We start from the raw sequence: 25,402 nt of genomic DNA, 5'->3' as shown, positions 1-25,402 counted from the left end.
CCTTATTATTATTCGACCATGCTGGTCATTTATGAACATTTGAACATCTTGGCCATGTTCTGTTATAATCTCTACCCGGCACAGCCAGAAGAGGACTGGCCACCCCACATAGCCTGGTTCCTCTCTAGGTTTCTTCCTAGGTTTTGGCTTTTCTAGGGAGTTTTTCCTAGCCACCGTGCTTCTACACCTGCATTGCTTGCTGTTTGGGGTTTTAGGCTGGGTTTCTGTACAGCACTTTGAGATATCAGCTGATGTACGAAGGGCTATATAAAAATAAAAATAAAAATAAAATAAATTTGATTTGATTTGATTTGTATACTGTATGTTTGCACTCACACACCCGTTGTCTGTCTGTCTGTCTGTCTGTCTGTAGTTGTTCCACTCGGTACAGACCACCTCCACTGAGCTGTTGAAGGTGATTGAGAAATACCAGCGGAGGATCACGCGTGAGTTACCCCTGTTACTACGGTTACCACTTTATTAAAGACAGACCAGGAAATAGACAGGATAATACTGTTCTATTCACAGAGAACCCCACTCTCCCTCCCTGTGTGTTCCTGACCTGTCTCAGGAGGGTTAGGTTATGACATTCCTGTGTTCCTGACCTGTCTCAGGAGGGTTAGGGTTAGGTTATGACATTCCTGTGTTCCAGACCTGTCTCAGGAGGGTTAGGTTATGACATTCCTGTGTTCCAGACCTGTCTCAGGAGGGTTAGGGTGAGGTTATGACATTCCTGTGTTCCTGACCTGTCTCAGGCGGGTTAGGGTTAGGTTATGACATTCCTGTGTTCCAGACCTGTCTCAGGAGGGTGAGGTTATGACATTCCTGTGTTCCAGACCTGTCTCAGGAGGGTTAGGGTGAGGTTATGACATTCCTGTGTTCCTGACCTGTCTCAGGCGGGTTAGGGTGAGGTTATGACATTCCTGTGTTCCTGACCTGTCTCAGGAGGGTTAGGGTTAGAGTTACCTGTCTATGACATTCCTGTGTTCCTGACCTGTCTCAGGAGGGTTAGGTTAGGTTATGACATTCCTGTGTTCCAGACCTGTCTCAGGAGGGTTAGGTTATGACATTCCTGTGTTCCAGACCTGTCTCAGGAGGGTTAGGTTATGACATTCCTGTGTTCCTGACCTGTCTCAGGAGGGTGACATTCCTGTGTTCCTGACCTGTCTCAGGAGGGTTAGGTTATGACATTCCTGTGTTCCAGACCTGTCTCAGGAGGGTTAGGTTATGACATTCCTGTGTTCCTGACCTGTCTCAGGAGGGTTAGGGTTAGGTTATGACATTCCTGTGTTCCAGACCTGTCTCAGGAGGGTTAGGGTTAGGTTATGACATTCCTGTGTTCCAGACCTGTCTCAGGAGGGTTAGGTTATGACATTCCTGTGTTCCAGACCTGTCTCAGGAGGGTTAGGTTATGACATTCCTGTGTTCCAGACCTGTCTCAGGAGGGTTAGGTTATGACATTCCTGTGTTCCAGACCTGTCTCAGGAGGGTTAGGGTTAGGTTATGACATTCCTGTGTTCCAGACCTGTCTCAGGAGGGTTAGGGTTAGGTTATGACATTCCTGTGTTCCTGACCTGTCTCAGGAGGGTTAGGGTTAGGTTATGACATTCCTGTGTTCCAGACCTGTCTCAGGAGGGTTAGGTTATGACATTCCTGTGTTCCAGACCTGTCTCAGGAGGGTTAGGGTTAGGTTATGACATTCCTGTGTTCCTGACCTGTCTCAGGAGGGTTAGGTTATGACATTCCTGTGTTCCAGACATTCCTGTGTTCCTGACCTGTCTCAGGAGGGTTAGGGTTAGGTTATGACATTCCTGTGTTCCAGACCTGTCTCAGGAGGGTTAGGTTATGACATTCCTGTGTTCCAGACCTGTCTCAGGAGGGTTAGGTTATGACATTCCTGTGTTCCAGACCTGTCTCAGGAGGGTTAGGTTATGACATTCCTGTGTTCCAGACCTGTCTCAGGAGGGTTAGGGTTAGGTTATGACATTCCTGTGTTCCTGACCTGTCTCAGGAGGGTTAGGGTTAGGTTATGACATTCCTGTGTTCCAGACCTGTCTCAGGAGGGTTAGGGTTAGGTTATGACATTCCTGTGTTCCAGACCTGTCTCAGGAGGGTTAGGGTTAGGTTATGACATTCCTGTGTTCCTGACCTGTCTCAGGAGGGTTAGGTTATGACATTCCTGTGTTCCAGACCTGTCTCAGGAGGGTTAGGGTTAGGTTATGACATTCCTGTGTTCCAGACCTGTCTCAGGAGGGTTAGGGTTAGGTTATGACATTCCTGTGTTCTAGACCTGTCTCAGGAGGGTTAGGTTATGACATTCCTGTGTTCCAGACCTGTCTCAGGAGGGTTAGGTTATGACATTCCTGTGTTCCTGACCTGTCTCAGGAGGGTTAGGGTTAGGTTATGACATTCCTGTGTTCCAGACCTGTCTCAGGAGGGTTAGGGTTAGGTTATGACATTCCTGTGTTCCAGACCTGTCTCAGGAGGGTTAGGTTATGACATTCCTGTGTTCCAGACCTGTCTCAGGAGGGTTAGGTTAGGTATGACATTCCTGTGTTCCAGACCTGTCTCAGGAGGGTTAGGTTATGACATTCCTGTGTTCCAGACCTGTCTCAGGAGGGTTAGGTTATGACATTCCTGTGTTCCAGACCTGTCTCAGGAGGGTTAGGTTATGACATTCCTGTGTTCCTGACCTGTCTCAGGAGGGTTAGGGTTAGGTTATGACATTCCTGTGTTCCAGACCTGTCTCAGGAGGGTTAGGTTATGACATTCCTGTGTTCCAGACCTGTCTCAGGAGGGTTAGGTTATGACATTCCTGTGTTCCAGACCTGTCTCAGGAGGGTTAGGGTTAGGTTATGACATTCCTGTGTTCCAGACCTGTCTCAGGAGGGTTAGGGTTAGGTTATGACATTCCTGTGTTCCAGACCTGTCTCAGGAGGGTTAGGGTTAGGTTATGACATTCCTGTGTTCCAGACCTGTCTCAGGAGGGTTAGGGTTAGGTTATGACATTCCTGTGTTCCAGACCTGTCTCAGGAGGGTTAGGGTGTTCCAGACCTGTCTCAGGAGGGTAGGTTATGACATTCCTGTGTTCCAGACCTGTCTCAGGAGGGTTAGGGTTAGGTTATGACATTCCTGTGTTCCTGACCTGTCTCAGGAGGGTTAGGTTATGACATTCCTGTGTTCCAGACCTGTCTCAGGAGGGTTACATTCCTGTGTTCCAGACCTGTCTCAGGAGGGTTAGGTTATGACATTCCTGTGTTCCAGACCTGTCTCAGGAGGGTTAGGGTTAGGTTATGACATTCCTGTGTTCCAGACCTGTCTCAGGAGGGTTAGGTTATGACATTCCTGTGTTCCAGACCTGTCTCAGGAGGGTTAGGTTATGACATTCCTGTGTTCCAGACCTGTCTCAGGAGGGTTAGGTTATGACATTCCTGTGTTCCAGACCTGTCTCAGGAGGGTTAGGGTTAGGTTATGACATTCCTGTGTTCCAGACCTGTCTCAGGAGGGTTAGGGTTAGGTTATGACATTCCTGTGTTCCAGACCTGTCTCAGGAGGGTTAGGGTTAGGTTATGACATTCCTGTGTTCCAGACCTGTCTCAGGAGGGTTAGGGTTAGGTTATGACATTCCTGTGTTCCAGACCTGTCTCAGGAGGGTTAGGGTTAGGTTATGACATTCCTGTGTTCCAGACCTGTCTCAGGAGGGTTAGGGTGAGGTTATGACATTCCTGTGTTCCTGACCTGTCTCAGGAGGGTTAGGTTATGACATTCCTGTGTTCCAGACCTGTCTCAGGAGGGTTAGGTTATGACATTCCTGTGTTCCTGACCTGTCTCAGGAGGGTTAGGTTATGACATTCCTGTGTTCCAGACCTGTCTCAGGAGGGTTAGGTTATGACATTCCTGTGTTCCTGACCTGTCTCAGGAGGGTTAGGTTATGACATTCCTGTGTTCCTGACCTGTCTCAGGAGGGTTAGGTTATGACATTCCTGTGTTCCTGACCTGTCTCAGGAGGGTTAGGGTTAGGTTATGACATTCCTGTGTTCCAGACCTGTCTCAGGAGGGTTAGGTTATGACATTCCTGTGTTCCAGACCTGTCTCAGGAGGGTTAGGTTATGACATTCCTGTGTTCCAGACCTGTCTCAGGAGGGTTAGGTTATGACATTCCTGTGTTCCAGACCTGTCTCAGGAGGGTTAGGGTTAGGTTATGACATTCCTGTGTTCCAGACCTGTCTCAGGAGGGTTAGGGTTAGGTTATGACATTCCTGTGTTCCTGACCTGTCTCAGGAGGGTTAGGGTTAGGTTATGACATTCCTGTGTTCCAGACCTGTCTCAGGAGGGTTAGGTTATGACATTCCTGTGTTCCTGACCTGTCTCAGGAGGGTTAGGGTTAGGTTATGACATTCCTGTGTTCCAGACCTGTCTCAGGAGGGTTAGGTTATGACATTCCTGTGTTCCAGACCTGTCTCAGGAGGGTTAGGTTATGACATTCCTGTGTTCCAGACCTGTCTCAGGAGGGTTAGGGTTAGGTTATGACATTCCTGTGTTCCAGACCTGTCTCAGGAGGGTTAGGTTATGACATTCCTGTGTTCCAGACCTGTCTCAGGAGGGTTAGGTTATGACATTCCTGTGTTCCAGACCTGTCTCAGGAGGGTTAGGTTATGACATTCCTGTGTTCCAGACCTGTCTCAGGAGGGTTAGGGTTATGTTATGACATTCCTGTGTTCCTGACCTGTCTCAGGAGGGTTAGGGTTAGGTTATGACATTCCTGTGTTCCAGACCTGTCTCAGGAGGGTTAGGTTATGACATTCCTGTGTTCCAGACCTGTCTCAGGAGGGTTAGGTTATGACATTCCTGTGTTCCTGACCTGTCTCAGGAGGGTTAGGTTATGACATTCCTGTGTTCCAGACCTGTCTCAGGAGGGTTAGGTTATGACATTCCTGTGTTCCTGACCTGTCTCAGGAGGGTTAGGTTATGACATTCCTGTGTTCCAGACCTGTCTCAGGAGGGTTAGGGTTAGGTTATGACATTCCTGTGTTCCAGACCTGTCTCAGGAGGGTTAGGGTTAGGTTATGACATTCCTGTGTTCCTGACCTGTCTCAGGAGGGTTAGGGTTAGGTTATGACATTCCTGTGTTCCAGACCTGTCTCAGGAGGGTTAGGGTTAGGTTATGACATTCCTGTGTTCCCTGTGTTCCAGACCTGTCTCAGGAGGGTTAGGGTTAGGTTATGACATTCCTGTGTTCCAGACCTGTCTCAGGAGGGTTAGGTTATGACATTCCTGTGTTCCAGACCTGTCTCAGGAGGGTTAGGTTATGACATTCCTGTGTTCCTGACCTGTCTCAGGAGGGTTAGGTTATGACATTCCTGTGTTCCAGACCTGTCTCAGGAGGGTTAGGGTTAGGTTATGACATTCCTGTGTTCCAGACCTGTCTCAGGAGGGTTAGGTTATGACATTCCTGTGTTCCAGACCTGTCTCAGGAGGGTTAGGTTATGACATTCCTGTGTTCCAGACCTGTCTCAGGAGGGTTAGGTTATGACATTCCTGTGTTCCAGACCTGTCTCAGGAGGGTTAGGGTTATGACATTCCTGTGTTCCAGACCTGTCTCAGGAGGGTTAGGTTATGACATTCCTGTGTTCCAGACCTGTCTCAGGAGGGTTAGGTTATGACATTCCTGTGTTCCAGACCTGTCTCAGGAGGGTTAGGTTATGACATTCCTGTGTTCCAGACCTGTCTCAGACCTGTCTCAGGAGGGTTAGGTTATGACATTCCTGTGTTCCTGACCTGTCTCAGGAGGGTTAGGGTTAGGTTATGACATTCCTGTGTTCCAGACCTGTCTCAGACCTGTCTCAGGAGGGTTAGGTTATGACATTCCTGTGTTCCAGACCTGTCTCAGGAGGGTTAGGTTATGACATTCCTGTGTTCCAGACCTGTCTCAGGAGGGTTAGGTTATGACATTCCTGTGTTCCAGACCTGTCTCAGGAGGGTTAGGTTATGACATTCCTGTGTTCCAGACCTGTCTCAGGAGGGTTAGGGTTAGGTTATGACATTCCTGTGTTCCAGACCTGTCTCAGGGGTTAGGGTTAGGTTATGACATTCCTGTGTTCCAGACCTGTCTCAGGAGGGTTAGGTTACACATTCCTGTGTTCCAGACCTGTCTCAGGAGGGTTAGGGTTAGGTTATGACATTCCTGTGTTCCAGACCTGTCTCAGGAGGGTTAGGTTATGACATTCCTGTGTTCCAGACCTGTCTCAGGAGGGTTAGGTTATGACATTCCTGTGTTCCAGACCTGTCTCAGGAGGGTTATGACATTCCTGTGTTCCAGACCTGTCTCAGGAGGGTTATGACATTCCTGTGTTCCAGACCTGTCTCAGGAGGGTTAGGGTTAGGTTATGACATTCCTGTGTTCCAGACCTGTCTCAGGAGGGTTAGGTTATGACATTCCTGTGTTCCAGACCTGTCTCAGGAGGGTTAGGTTATGACATTCCTGTGTTCCAGACCTGTCTCAGGAGGGTGAGGTTATGACATTCCTGTGTACCTGACCTGTCTCAGGAGGGTTAGGGTTAGGTTATGACATTCCCGTGTTCCTGACCTGTCTCAGGAGGGTTAGGTTATGACATTCCTGTGTTCCAGACCTGTCTCAGGAGGGTTAGGTTATGACATTCCTGTGTTCCTGACCTGTCTCAGGAGGGTTAGGTTATGACATTCCTGTGTTCCAGACCTGTCTCAGGAGGGTGAGGTTATGACATTCCTGTGTTCCAGACCTGTCTCAGGAGGGTTAGGTTATGACATTCCTGTGTTCCAGACCTGTCTCAGGAGGGTTAGGGTTAGGTTATGACATTCCTGTGTTCCAGACCTGTCTCAGGAGGGTTAGGGTTAGGTTATGACATTCCTGTGTTCCAGACCTGTCTCAGGAGGGTTAGGGTTAGGTTATGACATTCCTGTGTTCCAGACCTGTCTCAGGAGGGTTAGGGTTAGGTTATGACATTCCTGTGTTCCAGACCTGTCTCAGGAGGGTTAGGGTTAGGTTATGACATTCCTGTGTTCCTGACCTGTCTCAGGAGGGTTAGGTTATGACATTCCTGTGTTCCAGACCTGTCTCAGGAGGGTTAGGTTATGACATTCCTGTGTTCCTGACCTGTCTCAGGAGGGTTAGGGTTAGGTTATGACATTCCTGTGTTCCAGACCTGTCTCAGGAGGGTTAGGGTTAGGTTATGACATTCCTGTGTTCCAGACCTGTCTCAGGAGGGTTAGGTTATGACATTCCTGTGTTCCAGACCTGTCTCAGGAGGGTTAGGTTATGACATTCCTGTGTTCCAGACCTGTCTCAGGAGGGTTAGGTTATGACATTCCTGTGTTCCAGACCTGTCTCAGGAGGGTTAGGTTATGACATTCCTGTGTTCCAGACCTGTCTCAGGAGGGTTAGGTTATGACATTCCTGTGTTCCAGACCTGTCTCAGGAGGGTTAGGGTTAGGTTATGACATTCCTGTGTTCCAGACCTGTCTCAGGAGGGTTAGGGTTAGGTTATGACATTCCTGTGTTCCAGACCTGTCTCAGGAGGGTTAGGTTAGACATTCCTGTGTTCCAGACCTGTCTCAGGAGGGTTAGGGTTAGGTTATGACATTCCTGTGTTCCTGACCTGTCTCAGGAGGGTTAGGGTTAGGTTATGACATTCCTGTGTTCCAGACCTGTCTCAGGAGGGTTAGGTTATGACATTCCTGTGTTCCAGACCTGTCTCAGGAGGGTTAGGTTATGACATTCCTGTGTTCCAGACCTGTCTCAGGAGGGTTAGGGTTAGGTTATGACATTCCTGTGTTCCAGACCTGTCTCAGGAGGGTTCAGGAGGGTTATTATGACATTCCTGTGTTCCAGACCTGTCTCAGGAGGGTTAGGTTATGACATTCCTGTGTTCCTGACCTGTCTCAGGAGGGTTAGGGTTAGGTTATGACATTCCTGTGTTCCAGACCTGTCTCAGGAGGGTTAGGGTTATGACATTCCTGTGTTCCTGACCTGTCTCAGGAGGGTTAGGTTATGACATTCCTGTGTTCCAGACCTGTCTCAGGAGGGTTAGGGTTAGGTTATGACATTCCTGTGTTCCAGACCTGTCTCAGGAGGGTTAGGGTTAGGTTATGACATTCCTGTGTTCCAGACCTGTCTCAGGAGGGTTAGGTTATGACATTCCTGTGTTCCAGACCTGTCTCAGGAGGGTTAGGTTATGACATTCCTGTGTTCCAGACCTGTCTCAGGAGGGTTAGGTTATGACATTCCTGTGTTCCAGACCTGTCTCAGGAGGGTTAGGTTACATTCCTGTGTTCCAGACCTGTCTCAGGAGGGTTAGGTTATGACATTCCTGTGTTCCAGACCTGTCTCAGGAGGGTTAGGGTTAGGTTATGACATTCCTGTGTTCCTGACCTGTCTCAGGAGGGTTAGGGTTAGGTTATGACATTCCTGTGTTCCTGACCTGTCTCAGGAGGGTTAGGTTATGACATTCCTGTGTTCCAGACCTGTCTCAGGAGGGTTAGGTTATGACATTCCTGTGTTCCTGACCTGTCTCAGGAGGGTTAGGGTTAGGTTATGACATTCCTGTGTTCCAGACCTGTCTCAGGAGGGTTAGGTGTTCCAGACCTGTCTCAGGACATTCCTGTGTTCCAGACCTGTCTCAGGAGGGTTAGGTTATGACATTCCTGTGTTCCAGACCTGTCTCAGGAGGGTTAGGGTTAGGTTATGACATTCCTGTGTTCCCTGTCTCAGGAGGGTTAGGGTTAGGTTATGACATTCCTGTCTCAGGAGGGTTAGGGTTAGGTTATGACATTCCTGTGTTCCAGACCTGTCTCAGGAGGGTTAGGGTTAGGTTATGACATTCCTGTGTTCCAGACCTGTCTCAGGAGGGTTAGGGACATTCCTGTGTTCCAGACCTGTCTCAGGAGGGTTAGGTTACATTCCTGTGTTCCAGACCTGTCTCAGGAGGGTTAGGGTTAGGTTATGACATTCCTGTGTTCCAGACCTGTCTCAGGAGGGTTAGGTTATGACATTCCTGTTTTCCAGACCTGTCTCAGGAGGGTTAGGTTATGACATTCCTGTGTTCCAGACCTGTCTCAGGAGGGTTAGGTTATGACATTCCTGTGTTCCTGACCTGTCTCAGGAGGGTTAGGGACATTCCTGTGTTCCAGACCTGTTATGACATTCCTGTGTTCCAGACCTGTCTCAGGAGGGTTAGGTTATGACATTCCTGTGTTATGACATTCCTGTGTTCCAGACCTGTCTCAGGAGGGTTAGAGGTTATGACATTCCTGTGTTCCAGACCTGTCTCAGGAGGGTTAGGGTTAGGTTAGGTTATGACATTCCTGTGTTCCAGACCTGTCTCAGGAGGGTTAGGGTTAGGTTATGACATTCCTGTGTTCCAGACCTGTCTCAGGAGGGTTAGGGTTAGGTTATGACATTCCTGTGTTCCAGACCTGTCTCAGGAGGGTTAGGTTATGACATTCCTGTGTTCCTGACCTGTCTCAGGAGGGTTAGGGTTAGGTTATGACATTCCTGTGTTCCAGACCTGTCTCAGGAGGGTTAGGTTATGACATTCCTGTGTTCCTGACCTGTCTCAGGAGGGTTAGGGTTAGGTTATGACATTCCTGTGTTCCAGACCTGTCTCAGGAGGGTTAGGTTATGACATTCCTGTGTTCCTGACCTGTCTCAGGAGGGTTAGGGTTAGGTTATGACATTCCTGTGTTCCAGACCTGTCTCAGGAGGGTTAGGGTTAGGTTATGACATTCCTGTGTTCCAGACCTGTCTCAGGAGGGTTAGGTTATGACATTCCTGTGTTCCAGACCTGTCTCAGGAGGGTTTCCAGGTCTCAGGAGGGTTAGGTTATGACATTCCTGTGTTCCAGACCTGTCTCAGGAGGGTTAGGTTATGACATTCCTGTGTTCCAGACCTGTCTCAGGAGGGTTAGGTTATGACATTCCTGTGTTCCAGACCTGTCTCAGGAGGGTTAGGTTATGACATTCCTGTGTTCCAGACCTGTCTCAGGAGGGTTAGGGTTAGGTTATGACATTCCTGTGTTCCAGACCTGTCTCAGGAGGGTTAGGGTTAGGTTATGACATTCCTGTGTTCCAGACCTGTCTCAGGAGGGTTAGGGTTATGACATTCCTGTGTTCCAGACCTGTCTCAGGAGGGTTAGGGAGGGTTATGACATTCCTGTGTTCCAGACCTGTCTCAGGAGGGTTAGGTTATGACATTCCTGTGTTCCTGACCTGTCTCAGGAGGGTTAGGGTTAGGTTATGACATTCCTGTGTTCCAGACCTGTCTCAGGAGGGTTAGGTTATGACATTCCTGTGTTCCAGACCTGTCTCAGGAGGGTTAGGTTATGACATTCCTGTGTTCCAGACCTGTCTCAGGAGGGTTAGGTTATGACATTCCTGTGTTCCTGACCTGTCTCAGGAGGGTTAGGGTTAGGTTATGACATTCCTGTGTTCCAGACCTGTCTCAGGAGGGTTAGGTTATGACATTCCTGTGTTCCAGACCTGTCTCAGGAGGGTTAGGTTATGACATTCCTGTGTTCCTGACCTGTCTCAGGAGGGTTAGGGTTAGGTTATGACATTCCTGTGTTCCAGACCTGTCTCAGGAGGGTTAGGTTATGACATTCCTGTGTTCCTGACCTGTCTCAGGAGGGTTAGGTTATGACATTCCTGTGTTCCAGACCTGTCTCAGGAGGGTTAGGGTTAGGTTATGACATTCCTGTGTTCCTGACCTGTCTCAGGAGGGTTAGGGTTAGGTTATGACATTCCTGTGTTCCTGACCTGTCTCAGGAGGGTTAGGTTATGACATTCCTGTGTTCCAGACCTGTCTCAGGAGGGTTAGGTTATGACATTCCTGTGTTCCAGACCTGTCTCAGGAGGGTTAGGGTTAGGTTATGACATTCCTGTGTTCCAGACCTGTCTCAGGAGGGTGAGGTTATGACATTCCTGTGTTCCAGACCTGTCTCAGGAGGGTTAGGTTATGACATTCCTGTGTTCCTGACCTGTCTCAGGAGGGTTAGGTTATGACATTCCTGTGTTCCTGACCTGTCTCAGGAGGGTTAGGGTTAGGTTATGACATTCCTGTGTTCCAGACCTGTCTCAGGAGGGTTAGGGTTAGGTTATGACATTCCTGTGTTCCTGACCTGTCTCAGGAGGGTTAGGGTTAGGTTATGACATTCCTGTGTTCCAGACCTGTCTCAGGAGGGTTAGGTTATGACATTCCTGTGTTCCAGACCTGTCTCAGGAGGGTTAGGTTATCACATTCCTGTGTTCCAGACCTGTCTCAGGAGGGTTAGGTTATGACATTCCTGTGTTCCTGACCTGTCTCAGGAGGGTTAGGGTTAGGTTATGACATTCCTGTGTTCCAGACCTGTCTCAGGAGGGTTAGGTTATGACATTCCTGTGTTCCTGACCTGTCTCAGGAGGGTTAGGTTATGACATTCCTGTGTTCCAGACCTGTCTCAGGAGGGTTAGGTTATGACATTCCTGTGTTCCAGACCTGTCTCAGGAGGGTTAGGGTTAGGTTATGTTGAGGTTATGACATTCCTGTGTTCCTGACCTGTCTCAGGAGGGTTAGGGTTAGGTTATGACATTCCTGTGTTCCAGACCTGTCTCAGGAGGGTTAGGTTATGACATTCCTGTGTTCCTGACCTGTCTCAGGAGGGTTAGGGTTAGGTTATGACATTCCTGTGTTCCAGACCTGTCTCAGGAGGGTTAGGTTATGACATTCCTGTGTTCCAGACCTGTCTCAGGAGGGTTAGGGTTAGGTTATGACATTCCTATGTTCCTGACCTGTCTCAGGCGGGTTAGGGTTAGGTTATGACATTCCTGTGTTCCAGACCTGTCTCAGGAGGGTTAGGTTATGACATTCCTGTGTTCCAGACCTGTCTCAGGAGGGTTAGGGTTATGTTGAGTGTTCCAGGTTCAGGTTATTATGACATTCCTGTGTTCCAGACCTGTCTCAGGAGGGTTAGGGTTATGGTTATGACATTCCTGTGTTCCTGACCTGTCTCAGGAGGGTTAGGTTATGACATTCCTGTGTTCCAGACCTGTCTCAGGAGGGTTAGGTTAGGTTATGACATTCCTGTGTTCCAGACCTGTCTCAGGAGGGTTAGGGTTAGGTTATGACATTCCTGTGTTCCTGACCTGTCTCAGGAGGGTTAGGGTTAGGTTATGACATTCCTGTGTTCCTGACCTGTCTCAGGAGGGTTAGGTTATGACATTCCTGTGTTCCAGACCTGTCTCAGGAGGGTTAGGTTATGACATTCCTGTGTTCCTGACCTGTCTCAGGAGGGTTAGGGTTAGGTTATGACATTCCTGTGTTCCAGACCTGTCTCAGGAGGGTTAGGTTATGACATTCCTGTGTTCCAGACCTGTCTCAGGAGGGTTAGGTTATGACATTCCTGTGTTCCAGACCTTTCTCAGGAGGGTTAGGGTTATGTTGAGGTTGGGTTAGGTTATGTTGAGGTTATGACATTCCTGTGTTCCAGACCTGTCTCAGGAGGAGAATGAGTTCGGGATGTTTCTGAGGTTCCAGGCAGAACACAACCGCACCAAGGCTGGCAACATGATGGACGCAACTAGCAAGGCCCTGTGTGCCTCGGCCAAGCAGAGGTCAGAACCATCATAACCCCTAACCCAGAAAGGCCCTGTGTTGCCCGCCCCAGAGTTAATACTGGATCTTCTATGTTAATGTTTATGTGTCAGGCTGGTCCTGTGCCCAACCCAGAGTTAATACTGGATCTGCTATGTCAATGTTTATGTGTCAGACTGGTCCTGTGCCCAACCCAGTGTTAATACTGGATCTGCTATGTTAATATGTCAGGCTGGTCCTGTGCCCACCCCAGTGTTAATACTGGATCTGCTATGTTAATATGTCAGGCTGGTCCTGTGCCCACCCCAGTGTTAATACTGGATCTGCTATGTTAATATGTCAGGCTGGTCCTGTGCCCGTCCCCAGAGTTAATACTGGATCTGCTATGTAAATATGTCAGGCTGGTCTTGTGCCCGTCCCCAGAGTTAATACTGGATCTGCTATGTTAATATGTCAGGCTGGTCCTGTGCCCGTCCCCAGAGTTAATACTGGATCTGCTGTGTAAATATTTATGTGTCAGGCTGGTCCAGTGCCCGCCCCCAGAGTTAATACTGGATCTGCTATGTAAATGTTTATGTGTCATGCTGGCCCTGTGCCCGCCCCCAGAGTTAATACTAGATCTGCTATGTTAATATGTCAGACTGGTCCTGTGCCCACCCCAGTGTTAATACTGGATCTGCTATGTTAATATGTCAGACTGGTCCTGTGCCCACCCCAGTGTTAATACTGGATCTGCTATGTTAATATGTCAGGCTGGTCCTGTGCCCGTCCCCAGAGTTAATACTGGATCTGCTGTGTAAATATTTATGTGTCAGGCTGGTCCAGTGCCCGCCCCAGAGTTAATACTGGATATGCTGTGTTTATATGTCAGTCTGGCACTGTGCCCGCCCCCAGAGTTAATACTGGATCTGCTGTGTAAATATTTATGTGTCAGGCTGGTCCAGTGCCCGCCCCCAGAGTTAATACTGGATCTGCTATGTAAATGTTTATGTGTCATGCTGGTCCTGTGCCTGCCCCCAGAGTTAATACTGGATATGCTGTGTTTATATGTCAGTCTGGTCCTGTGCCCACCCCCAGAGTTAATACAGGATCTGCTATGTTAGTGTCAGGCTGGTCCTGTGACCGTCCCCAGAGTTAATACTGGATCTGCTATGTTAATATGTCAGGCTGGTCCAGTGCCCGTCCCCAGAGTTAATACTAGATCTGCTATGTTAGTGTCAGGCTGGTCCTGTGCCCACCCCAGAGTTAATACTGGATCTGCTGTGTTAATATTTATGTGTCAGGCTGGTCCTGTGCCCACCCCAGAGTTAATACTGGATCTGCTGTGTAAATATTTATGTGTCAGGCTGGCCCTGTGCCCGCCCCCAGAGTTAATACTAGATCTGCTATGTTAATATGTCAGACTGGTCCTGTGCCCACCCCAGTGTTAATACTGGATCTGCTATGTTAATATGTCAGACTGGTCCTGTGCCCACCCCAGTGTTAATACTGGATCTGCTATGTTAATATGTCAGGCTGGTCCTGTGCCCGTGCCCAGAGTTAATACTGGATCTGCTATGTTAATATTTTTCAGGCTGGTCCTGTGCCCGTCCCCAGAGTTAATACTGGATCTGCTGTGTAAATATTTATGTGTCAGGCTGGTCCAGTGCCCGCCCCAGAGTTAATACTGGATATGCTGTGTTTATATGTCAGTCTGGCACTGTGCCCGCCCCCAGAGTTAATACTGGATCTGCTATGTAAATGTTAATATGTCAGGCTGGTCCTGTGCCCGCCCCCAGAGTTAATACTGGATCTGCTATGTAAATGTTTATGTGTCAGGCTGGTCCTGCCCCCCCAGAGTTAATACTGGATCTGCTATGTTAATATGTCAGGCTAATGTTTATGTTTATGTGTCAGGCTGGTCCTGTGCCCGCCCCCAGAGTTAATACTGGATCTGCTATGTAAATGTTAATATGTCAGGCTGGTCCTGTGCCCGCCCCCAGAGTTAATACTGGATCTGCTATGTAAATGTTTATGTGTCAGGCTGGTCCTGTGCCCGTCCCCAGAGTTAATACTGGATCTGCTATGTTAATATGTCAGGCTGGTCCTGTGCCCACCCCAGTGTTAATACTGGATCTGCTATGTTAATATCAAAATCAAATCAAATCAAATTATTTGTCACATACACATGGTTAGCAGATGTTAATGCGAGTGTAGCGAAATGCTTGTGCTTCTAGTTCCGACAATGCAGTAATAACCAACAAGTAATCTAACTAACAATTCCTAATCTACTGTCTTATACACAGTGTAAGGGGATAAAGAATATGTACATAAGGATATATGAATGAGTGATGGTACAGAGCAGCATAGGCAAGATACAGTAGATGGTATCGAGTACAGTATATACATGTGAGATGAGTATGTAAACAAAGTGGCATAGTTAAAGTGGCTAGTGATACATGTATTACATAAGGATGCAGTCGATGATATAGAGTACAGTATATACGTATGCATATGAGATGAATAATGTAGGGTAAGTAACATTATATAAGGTAGTATTGTTTAAAGTGGCTAGTGATATATTTACAACATTTCCCATCAATTCCCATTATTAAAGTGGCTGGAGTTGAGTCAGTGTCAGTGTGTAGGCAGCAGCCACTCAATGTTAGTGGTGGCTGTTTAACAGTCTGATGGCCTTGAGATAGAAGCTGTTTTTCAGTCTCTCGGTCCCAGCTTTGATGCACCTGTACTGACCTCGCCTTCTGGATGATAGCGGGGTGAACAGGCAGTGGCTCGGGTGGTAGATGTCCTTGATGATCTTTATGGCCTTCCTGTAACATCGGGTGGTGTAGGTGTCCTGGAGGGCAGGTAGTTTGCCCCTGATGATGCGTTGTGCAGACCTCACTACCCTCTGGAGAGCCTTACGGTTGAGGGCGGAGCAGTTGCCGTACCAGGCGGTGATACAGCCCGCCAGGATGCTCTCGATTGTGCCTCTGTAGAAGTTTGTGAGTGCTTTGGTGACAAGCCGAATTTCTTCAGCCTCCTGAGGTTGAAGAGGCGCTGCTGCGCCTTCTTCACGATGCTGTCTGTGTGAGTGGACCAATTCAGTTTGTCTGTGATGTGTATGCCGAGGAACTTAAAACTTGCTACTCTCTCCACTACTGTTCCATCGATGTGGATAGGGGGGTGTTCCCTCTGCTGTTTCCTGAAGTCCACAATCATCTCCTTAGTTTTGTTGACGTTGAGTGTGAGGTTATTTTCCTGACACCACACTCCGAGGGCCCTCACCTCCTCCCTGTAGGCCGTCTCGTCATGGTTGGTAATCAAGCCTACCACTGTTGTGTCGTCCGCAAACTTGATGATTGAGTTGGAGGCGTGCGTGGCCACGCAGTCGTGGGTGAACAGGGAGTACAGGAGAGGGCTCAGAACGCACCCTTGTGGGGCCCCAGTGTTGAGGATCAGCGGGGAGGAGATGTTGTTACCTACCCTCACCACCTGGGGGCGGCCCGTCAGGAAGTCCAGTACCCAGTTGCACAGGGCGGGGTCGAGACCCAGGGTCTCGAGCTTGATGACGAGCTTGGAGGGTACTAATGGTGTTGAATGCCGAGCTGTAGTCGATGAACAGCATTCTCACATAGGTATTCCTCTTGTCCAGATGGGTTAGGGCAGTGTGCAGTGTGGTTGAGATTGCATCGTCTGTGGACCTATTTGAGCGGTAAGCAAATTGGAGTGGGTCTAGGGAGTCAGGTAGGGTGGAGGTGATATGGTCCTTGACTAGTCTCTCAAAGCACTTCATGATGACGGAAGTGAGTGCTACGGGGCGGTAGTCGTTTAGCTCAGTTACCTTAGCTTTCTTGAGAACAGGAACGATGGTGGCCCTCTTGAAGCATGTTGGAACAGCAGACTGGCATAGGGATTGATTGAATATGTCCGTAAACACACCAGCCAGCTGGTCTGCGCATGCTCTGAGGGCGCGGCTGGGGATGCCGTCTGGGCCTGCAGCCTTGCGAGGGTTAACACATTTAAATGTTTTACTCACCTCGGCTGCAGTGAAGGAGAGACCGCATTTTTCCGTTGCAGGCAGTGTCAGTGGCACTGTATTGTCCTCAAAGCGGGCAAAAAAGTTATTTAGTCTGCCTGGGAGCAAGACATCCTGGTCAGTGACTGGGCTGGATTTCTTCCTGTAGTCCGTGATTGACTGTAGACCCTGCCACATGCCTCTTGTGTCTGAGCCGTTGAATTGGGATTCTACTTTGTCTCTGTACTGACGCTTAGCTTGTTTGATAGCCTTACGGAGGGAATAGCTGCATTGTTTGTATTCAGTCATGTTACCAGACACCTTGCCCTGATTGAAAGCAGTGGTTCGCGCTTTCAGTTTCACACGAATGCTGCCATCAATCCAAGGTTTCTGGTTAGGGAATGTTTTAATCGTTGCTATGGGAACGACATCTTCAACGCACGTTCTAATGAACTCGCACACCGAATCAGCGTATTCGTCAATGTTGTTATTTGACGCAATACGAAACATGTCCCAGTCCACGTGATGGAAGCAGTCTTGGAGTGTGGAGTCAGCTTGGTCGGACCAGCGTTGGACAGACCTCAGCGTGGGAGCTTCTTTTTTTAGCTTTTGTCTGTAGGCAGGTATCAGCAAAATGGAGTCGTGGTCAGCTTTTCCGAAAGGGGGGCGGGGCAGGGCCTTATATGCGTCGCGGAAGTTAGAGTAACAGTGATCCAAGGTTTTTCCGCCCCTGGTTGCCCAATCGATATGCTGATAAAATTTAGGGAGTCTTGTTTTCAGATTAGCCTTGTTAAAATCCCCAACAACGATGAATGCAGCCTCCGGATAAATGGTTTCCAGTTTGCAAAGAGTTAAATAAAGTTCGTTCAGAGCCATCGATGTGTCTGCTTGGGGGGGGATATATACGGCTGTGATTATAAACGAAAGAGAATTCTCTTGGTAGGTAATGCGGTCTACATTTGATTGTGAGGAATTCTAAATCAGGTGAACAGAAGGATTTGAGTTCCTGTATGTTTCTTTCATCGCACCATGCCTTGTTAGCCATAAGGCATACACCCCCACTCCTCTTCTTACCAGAAAGGTGTTTGTTTCTGTCGGCGCGATGCGTGGAGAAACCCGTTGGCTGCACCGCATCGGATAGCGTCTCTCCAGTGAGCCATGTTTCCGTGAAGCACAGAACGTTACAGTCTCTGATGTCCCTCTGGAATGCTACCCTTGCTCGGATTTCATCAACCTTGTTGTCAAGAGACTGGACATTGGCAAGAAGAATGCTAGGAAGTGGGGCACGATGTGCCCGTCTCCGTAGTCTGACCAGAAGACCGCTACGTTTCCCTCTTTTTCGGAGTCGTTTTTTGGGGTCGCTGCATGCGATCCATTCCGTTTGTAAGGCAGAACACAGGATCCGCGTCGCGAAAAACATATTCTTGGTCGTACTGATGGTGAGTTGACGCTGATCTTATATACAGTAGTTCTTCTCGGCTGTATGTAATGAAACCTAAGATGACCTGAGGTACTAATGTAAGAAATAACACGTAAAAAAACAAAAAACTGCATAGTTTCCTAGGAACGCGAAGCGAGGCGGCCATCTCTGTCGGCGCCGGAAGTAGTTAAGTAATATGTCAGGCTGGTCCTGTGCCCACCCCCAGAGTTAATACTGGATCTGCTATGTTAATGTTTATGTGTCAGGCTGGTCCTGTGCCCACCCCCAGAGTTAATACTGGATCTGCTATGTTAATATGTCAGGCTGGTCCTGTGCCCGCCCCCAGAGTTAATACTGGATCTGCTATGTAAATGTTTATGTCAGGCTGGTCCTGTGCCCACCCCCAGAGTTAATACTGGATCTGCTATGTTAATGTTTATGTGTCAGGCTGGTCCTGTGCCCGCCCCCAGAGTTAATACTGGATCTGCTATGTAAATGTTTATGTGTCAGGCTGGTCCTGTGCCCACCCCCAGAGTTAATACTGGATCTGCAATGTTTATGTGTAAGGCTGGTCCTGTGCCCACCCCCAGAGTTAATACTGGATCTGCAATGTTTATGTGTCAGGCTGGTCCTGTGCCCTCCCCCAGAGTTAATACTGGATCTGCTATGTTAATATGTCAGGCTGGTCCTGTGCCCGCCCCCAGAGTTAATACTGGATCTGCTATGTTAATATGTCAGGCTGGTCCTGTGCCCACCCCCAGAGTTAATACTGGATCTGCTATGTTAATATGTCAGGCTGGTCCTGTGCCCGTCCCCAGAGTTAATACTGGATCTGCTATGTTAATGTTTATGTGTCAGGCTGGTCCTGTGCCCTCCCCCGGAGTTAATACTGGATCTGCTATGTTAATATGTCAGGCTGGTCCTGTGCCCTCCCCCGGAGTTAATACTGGATCTGCTATGTTTATATGTCAGGCTGGTCCTGTGCCCGCCCCAGAGTTAATACTGGATCTGCTATGTTAGTGTCAGGCTGGTCCTGTGCCCATCCCCAGAGTTAATACTGGATCTGCTATGTTAATATGTCAGGCTGGTCCTGTGCCCACCCCAGAGTTAATACTGGATCTGCTATGTTAATGTTTATGAGTCAGGCTGGTCCTGTGCCCACTCCAGAGTTAATACAGGATCTGCTATGTTAATATGTCAGGCTGGTCCTGTGCCCACCCCCAGAGTTAATACAGGATCTGCTATGTTAATATGTCATGATGGTCCTGTGCCCACCCCCAGAGTTAATACAGGATCTGCTATGTTAATATGTCATGCTGGTCCTGTGCCCACCCCCAGAGTTAATACTGGATCTGCTATGTTAATATGTCAGGCTGGTCCTGTGCCCACCCCCAGAGTTAATACAGGATCTGCTATGTTAATATGTCATGCTGGTCCTGTGCCCACCCCCAGAGTTAATACTGGATCTGCTATGTTAATATGTCAGGCTGGTCCTGTGCCCACCCCCAGAGTTAATACTGGATCTGCTATGTTAATATGTCAGGCTGGTCCTGTGCCCACCCCCAGAGTTAATACTGGATCTGCTATGTTAATATGTCAGGCTGGTCCTGTGCCCGTCCCCAGAGTTAATACTGGATCTGCTATGTTAATGTTTATGTGTCAGGCTGGTCCTGTGCCCTCCCCCGGAGTTAATACTGGATCTGCTATGTTAATATGTCAGGCTGGTCCTGTGCCCTCCCCCGGAGTTAATACTGGATCTGCTATGTTAATATGTCAGGCTGGTCCTGTGCCCGCCCCCAGAGTTAATACTGGATCTGCTATGTTAATATGTCAGGCTGGTCCTGTGCCCGTCCCCAGAGTTAATACTGGATCTGCTATGTTAATATGTCAGGCTGGTCCTGTGCCCACCCCAGAGTTAATACTGGATCTGCTATGTTAATGTTTATGAGTCAGGCTGGTCCTGTGCCCACTCCAGAGTTAATACAGGATCTGCTATGTTAATATGTCAGGCTGGTCCTGTGCCCACCCCCAGAGTTAATACAGGATCTGCTATGTTAATATGTCATGATGGTCCTGTGCCCACCCCCAGAGTTAATACAGGATCTGCTATGTTAATATGTCATGCTGGTCCTGTGCCCACCCCCAGAGTTAATACTGGATCTGCTATGTTAATATGTCAGGCTGGTCCTGTGCCCACCCCCAGAGTTAATACAGGATCTGCTATGTTAATATGTCATGCTGGTCCTGTGCCCACCCCCAGAGTTAATACTGGATCTGCTATGTTAATATGTCAGGCTGGTCCTGTGCCCACTCCCAGAGTTAATACTGGATCTGCTATGTTAATATGTCAGGCTGGTCCTGTGCCCACCCCCAGAGTTAATACTGGATCTGCTATGTTAATATGTCAGGCTGGTCCTGTGCCCACCCCCAGAGTTAATACTGGATCTGCTATGTTAATATGTCAGGCTGGTCCTGTGCCCACCCCCAGAGTTAATACTGGATCTGCTATGTTAATATGTCAGGCTGGTCCTGTGCCCGCCCCAGAGTTAATACTGGATCTGCTGTGTCAATGTTTATGTGTCAGGCTGGTCCTGTGCCCACCCCTACACCGGATGGAGCAGGAGGTGGAGACGTTTCGGCGACGTGCGATCGCTGACACGCTCCTGACCGTGACCCGGATGGAGAAATCCAGGACAGAATACCGTGGAGCGCTGCTCTGGATGAAGGACGTCTCTCAGGAACTCGACCCGGACACCTGTAAACATCTGGACAAGTTCCGCAAGGTGTGTTACCCTGTGTGTGTGGCCCACCATGTACTGTGTGTGTTACCCTGTGTGTGTGGCCCACCAGGTGCTGTGTGTGTTACCCTGTGTGTGTGGCCCACCAGGTGCTGTGTGTGTTACCCTGTGTGTGTGGCCCACCAGGTGCTGTGTGTGTTACCCTCTGTGTGTGGCCCACCATGTACTGTGTGTATGGTTCACCAGGTACTGTGTGTGTTAACCTGTGTGTGTGGCCCACCAGGTGCTGTGTGTGTTACCCTGTGTGTGTGGCCCACCAGGTACTGTGTGTGTTACCCTGTGTGTGTGGCCCACCATGTACTGTGTGTGTTACCCTGTGTGTGTGGCCCACCAGGTGCTGTGTGTGTTACCCTGTGTGTGTGGCCCACCAGGTGCTGTGTGTGTTACCCTGTGTGTGTGGCCCACCAGGTGCTGGGTGTGTTACCCTGTGTGTGTGGCCCACCATGTGCTGTGTGTGTTACCCTGTGTGTGTGGCCCACCAGGTACTGTGTGTGTGGCCCACCAGGTGCTCTGTGTGTTACCCTGTGTGTGTGGCCCACCATGTACTGTGTACGTTACCCTGTGTGTGTGGCCCACCAGGTGCTGGGTGTGTTACCCTGTGTGTGTGGCCCACCATGTGCTGTGTGTGTTACCCTGTGTGTGTGGCCCACCAGGTGCTGTGTGTGGCCCACCAGGTGCTGTGTGTGTTACCCTGTGTGTGTGGCCCACCATGTACTGTGTACGTTACCCTGTGTGTGTGGCCCACCATGTGCTGTGTGTGTTACCCTGTGTGTGTGGCCCACCATGTGCTGTGTGTGTTAACCTGTGTGTGTGGCCCACCATGTACTGTGTGTGTGGCCCACCAGGTGCTGTGTGTGTTACCCTGTGTGTCTGGCCCACCATGTGCTGTGTGTGTTACCCTGTGTGTGTGGCCCACCATGTGCTGTGTGTATTAACCTGTGTGTGTGGCCCACCATGTACTGTGTGTATGGTTCACCATGTACTGTGTGTGTTACCCTGTGTGTGTGGCCCACCAGGTGCTGTGTGTGTTACCCTGTGTGTGTGGCCCACCAGGTGCTGTGTGTGTTACCCTGTGTGTGTGGCCCACCATGTACTGTGTGTGTTACCCTGTGTGTGTGGCCCACCATGTACTGTGTGTGTTACCCTGTGTGTGTGGCCCACCATGTACTGTGCGTGTTACCCTGTGTGTGTGGCCCACCAGGTGCTGTGTGTGTTACCCTGTGTGTGTGGCCCACCATGTACTGTGTGTGTTACCCTGTGTGTGTGGCCCACCATGTACTGTGTGTGTTACCCTGTGTGTGTGGCCCACCAGGTGCTGTGAGTGTTACCCTGTGTGTGTGGCCCACCAGGTGCTGTGTGTGTTACCCTGTGTGTGTGGCCCACCATGTACTGTGTGTGTTACCCTGTGTGTGTGGCCCACCATGTACTGTGTGTGTTACCCTGTGTGTGTGGCCCACCATGTACTGTGTGTGTTACCCTGTGTGTGTGGCCCACCATGTACTGTGTGTGGGCCCACCAGGTGCTGTGTGTGTTACCCTGTGTGTGTGGCCCACCATGTACTGTGTGTGTTACCCTGTGTGTGTGGCCCACCATTTACTGTGTGTGTGGCCCACCAGGTGCTGTGTGTGTTACCCTGTGTGTGTGGCCCACCATGTACTGTGTGTGTGGCCCACCAGGTGCTGTGTGTGTTACCCTGTGTGTGTGGCCCACCATGTACTGTGTGTATGGTTCACCAGGTACTGTGTGTGTTAACCTGTGTGTGTGGCCCACCATGTGTGTGTGTTACTGTGTGTGTGGCCCACCAGGTACTGTGTGTGTTACCCTGTGTGTGTGGCCCACCATGTACTGTGTGTGTTACCCTGTGTGTGTGGCCCACCAGGTGCTGTGTGTGTTACCCTGTGTGTGTGGCCCACCAGGTGCTGTGTGTGTTACCCTGTGTGTGTGGCCCACCATGTACTGTGTGTATGGTTCACCATGTACTGTGTGTGTTACCCTGTGTGTGTGGCCCACCATGTACTGTGTGTGTGGCCCACCAGGTGCTGTGTGTGTTACCCTGTGTGTGTGGCCCACCATGTACTGTGTGTGTTACCCTGTGTGTGTGGCCCACCATGTACTGTGTGTGTTACCCTGTGTGTGTGGCCCACCATGTACTGTGTGTGTTACCCTGTGTGTGTGGCCCACCAGGTGCTGTGTGTGTTACCCTGTGTGTGTGGCCCACCATGTACTGTGTGTGTTAACCTGTGTGTGTGGCCCACCAGGTGCTGTGTGTGTTAACCTGTGTGTGTGGCCCACCAGGTGCTGTGTGTGTTACCCTGTGTGTGTGGCCCACCAGGTGTGTGTGTGTTACCCTGTGTGTGTGGCCCACCATGTACTGTGTGTGTTACCCTGTGTGTGTGGCCCACCATGTACTGTGTGTGTTACCCTGTGTGTGTGGCCCACCATGTACTGTGTGTGTTACCCTGTGTGTGTGGCCCACCATGTACTGTGTGTGTGGCCCACCAGGTGCTGTGTGTGTTACCCTGTGTGTGTGGCCCACCATGTACTGTGTGTGTTACCCTGTGTGTGTGGCCCACCATTTACTGTGTGTGTGGCCCACCAGGTGCTGTGTGTGTTACCCTGTGTGTGTGGCCCACCATGTACTGTGTGTGTGGCCCACCAGGTGCTGTGAGTGTTACCCTGTGTGTGTGGCCCACCAGGTGCTGTGTGTGTTACCCTGTGTGTGTGGCCCACCATGTACTGTGTGTATGGTTCACCAGGTACTGTGTGTGTTAACCTGTGTGTGTGGCCCACCAGGTGCTGTGTGTGTTACCCTGTGTGTGTGGCCCACCAGGTACTGTGTGTGTTACCCTGTGTGTGTGGCCCACCATGTACTGTGTGTGTTACCCTGTGTGTGTGGCCCACCAGGTGCTGTGTGTGTTACCCTGTGTGTGTGGCCCACCAGGTGCTGTGTGTGTTACCCTGTGTGTGTGGCCCACCAGGTGCTGTGTGTGTTACCCTGTGTGTGTGGCCCACCATGTGCTGTGTGTGTTACCCTGTGTGTGTGGCCCACCAGGTACTGTGTGTGTGGCCCACCAGGTGCTGTGTGTGTTACCCTGTGTGTGTGGCCCAACATGTACTGTGTACGTTACCCTGTGTGTGTGGCCCACCAGGTGCTGGGTGTGTTACCCTGTGTGTGTGGCCCACCATGTGCTGTGTGTGTTACCCTGTGTGTGTGGCCCACCAGGTGCTGTGTGTGTGGCCCACCAGGTGCTGTGTGTGTTACCCTGTGTGTGTGGCCCACCATGTACTGTGTACGTTACCCTGTGTGTGTGGCCCACCATGTGCTGTGTGTGTTACCCTGTGTGTGTGGCCCACCATGTGCTGTGTGTGTTAACCTGTGTGTGTGGCCCACCATGTACTGTGTGTGTGGCCCACCAGGTGCTGTGTGTGTTACCCTGTGTGTGTGGCCCACCATGTGCTGTGTGTGTTACCCTGTGTGTGTGGCCCACCATGTGCTGTGTGTATTAACCTGTGTGTGTGGCCCACCATGTACTGTGTGTTTGGTTCACCATGTACTGTGTGTGTTACCCTGTGTGTGTGGCCCACCAGGTGCTGTGTGTGTTACCCTGTGTGTGTGGCCCACCAGGTGCTGTGTGTGTTACCCTGTGTGTGTGGCCCACCATGTACTGTGTGTGTTACCCTGTGTGTGTGGCCCACCATGTACTGTGTGTGTTACCCTGTGTGTGTGGCCCACCATGTACTGTGTGTGTTACCCTGTGTGTGTGGCCCACCATGTACTGTGTGTGTTACCCTGTGTGTGTGGCCCACCATGTACTGTGCGTGTTACCCTGTGTGTGTGGCCCACCAGGTGCTGTGTGTGTTACCCTGTGTGTGTGGCCCACCATGTACTGTGTGTGTTACCCTGTGTGTGTGGCCCACCATGTACTGTGTGTGTTACCCTGTGTGTGTGGCCCACCAGGTGCTGTGAGTGTTACCCTGTGTGTGTGGCCCACCAGGTGCTGTGTGTGTTACCCTGTGTGTGTGGCCCACCATGTACTGTGTGTGTTACCCTGTGTGTGTGGCCCATCATGTACTGTGTGTGTTACCCTGTGTGTGTGGCCCACCATGTACTGTGTGTGTTACCCTGTGTGTGTGGCCCACCATGTACTGTGTGTGTTACCCTGTGTGTGTGGCCCACCATGTACTGTGTGTGTGGCCCACCAGGTGCTGTGTGTGTTACCCTGTGTGTGTGGCCCACCATGTACTGTGTGTGTTACCCTGTGTGTGTGGCCCACCATTTACTGTGTGTGTGGCCCACCAGGTGCTGTGTGTGTTACCCTGTGTGTGTGGCCCACCATGTACTGTGTGTGTTACCCTGTGTGTGTGGCCCACCATGTACTGTGTGTGTGGCCCACCATGTACTGTGTGTGTGGCCCACCAGGTGCTGTGTGTGTTACCCTGTGTGTGTGGCCCACCATGTACTGTGTGTGTTACCCTGTGTGTGTGGCCCACCATGTACTGTGTGTGTTACCCTGTGTGTGTGGCCCACCGTGTACTGTGTGTGTTAACCTGTGTGTGTGGCCCACCATGTACTTTGTGTGTTACCC

The 25,402-nt window shown here is 50.1% G+C and overlaps 1 protein-coding gene across 4 annotated transcripts in view; it reads left to right on the top strand.

Moving 5' to 3' along the window:
- Positions 1–209: 209 nt before the first annotated feature.
- Positions 210–25,402, top strand: part of ical1 (islet cell autoantigen 1-like) — a 67,973-nt gene continuing 42,780 nt past the window's right edge. For 2 of the 4 annotated variants that reach the window (XR_010455320.1, XM_064964072.1), the window contains exons 1-3: positions 211–446; positions 12,498–12,621; positions 20,603–20,801. Coding sequence is in view for 3 of the 4 variants with exons in the window: in XM_064964072.1 (XP_064820144.1) it covers positions 12,527–12,621; positions 20,603–20,801 (294 nt within the window). In the remaining variant the exon portion in view is untranslated. Of the gene's footprint in view, positions 447–12,497; positions 12,622–20,602; positions 20,802–25,402 lie in introns of all 4 variants that reach the window. The other 2 variants (XM_064964075.1, XM_064964074.1) reach the window with 2 other exon arrangements.

The sequence above is a fragment of the Oncorhynchus masou genome, unplaced genomic scaffold (assembly GCF_036934945.1).
Source record: "Oncorhynchus masou masou isolate Uvic2021 unplaced genomic scaffold, UVic_Omas_1.1 unplaced_scaffold_903, whole genome shotgun sequence".
Lineage (NCBI taxonomy): Eukaryota > Metazoa > Chordata > Actinopteri > Salmoniformes > Salmonidae > Oncorhynchus > Oncorhynchus masou.
This window is presented reverse-complemented; position numbering and strand designations above follow the sequence as displayed.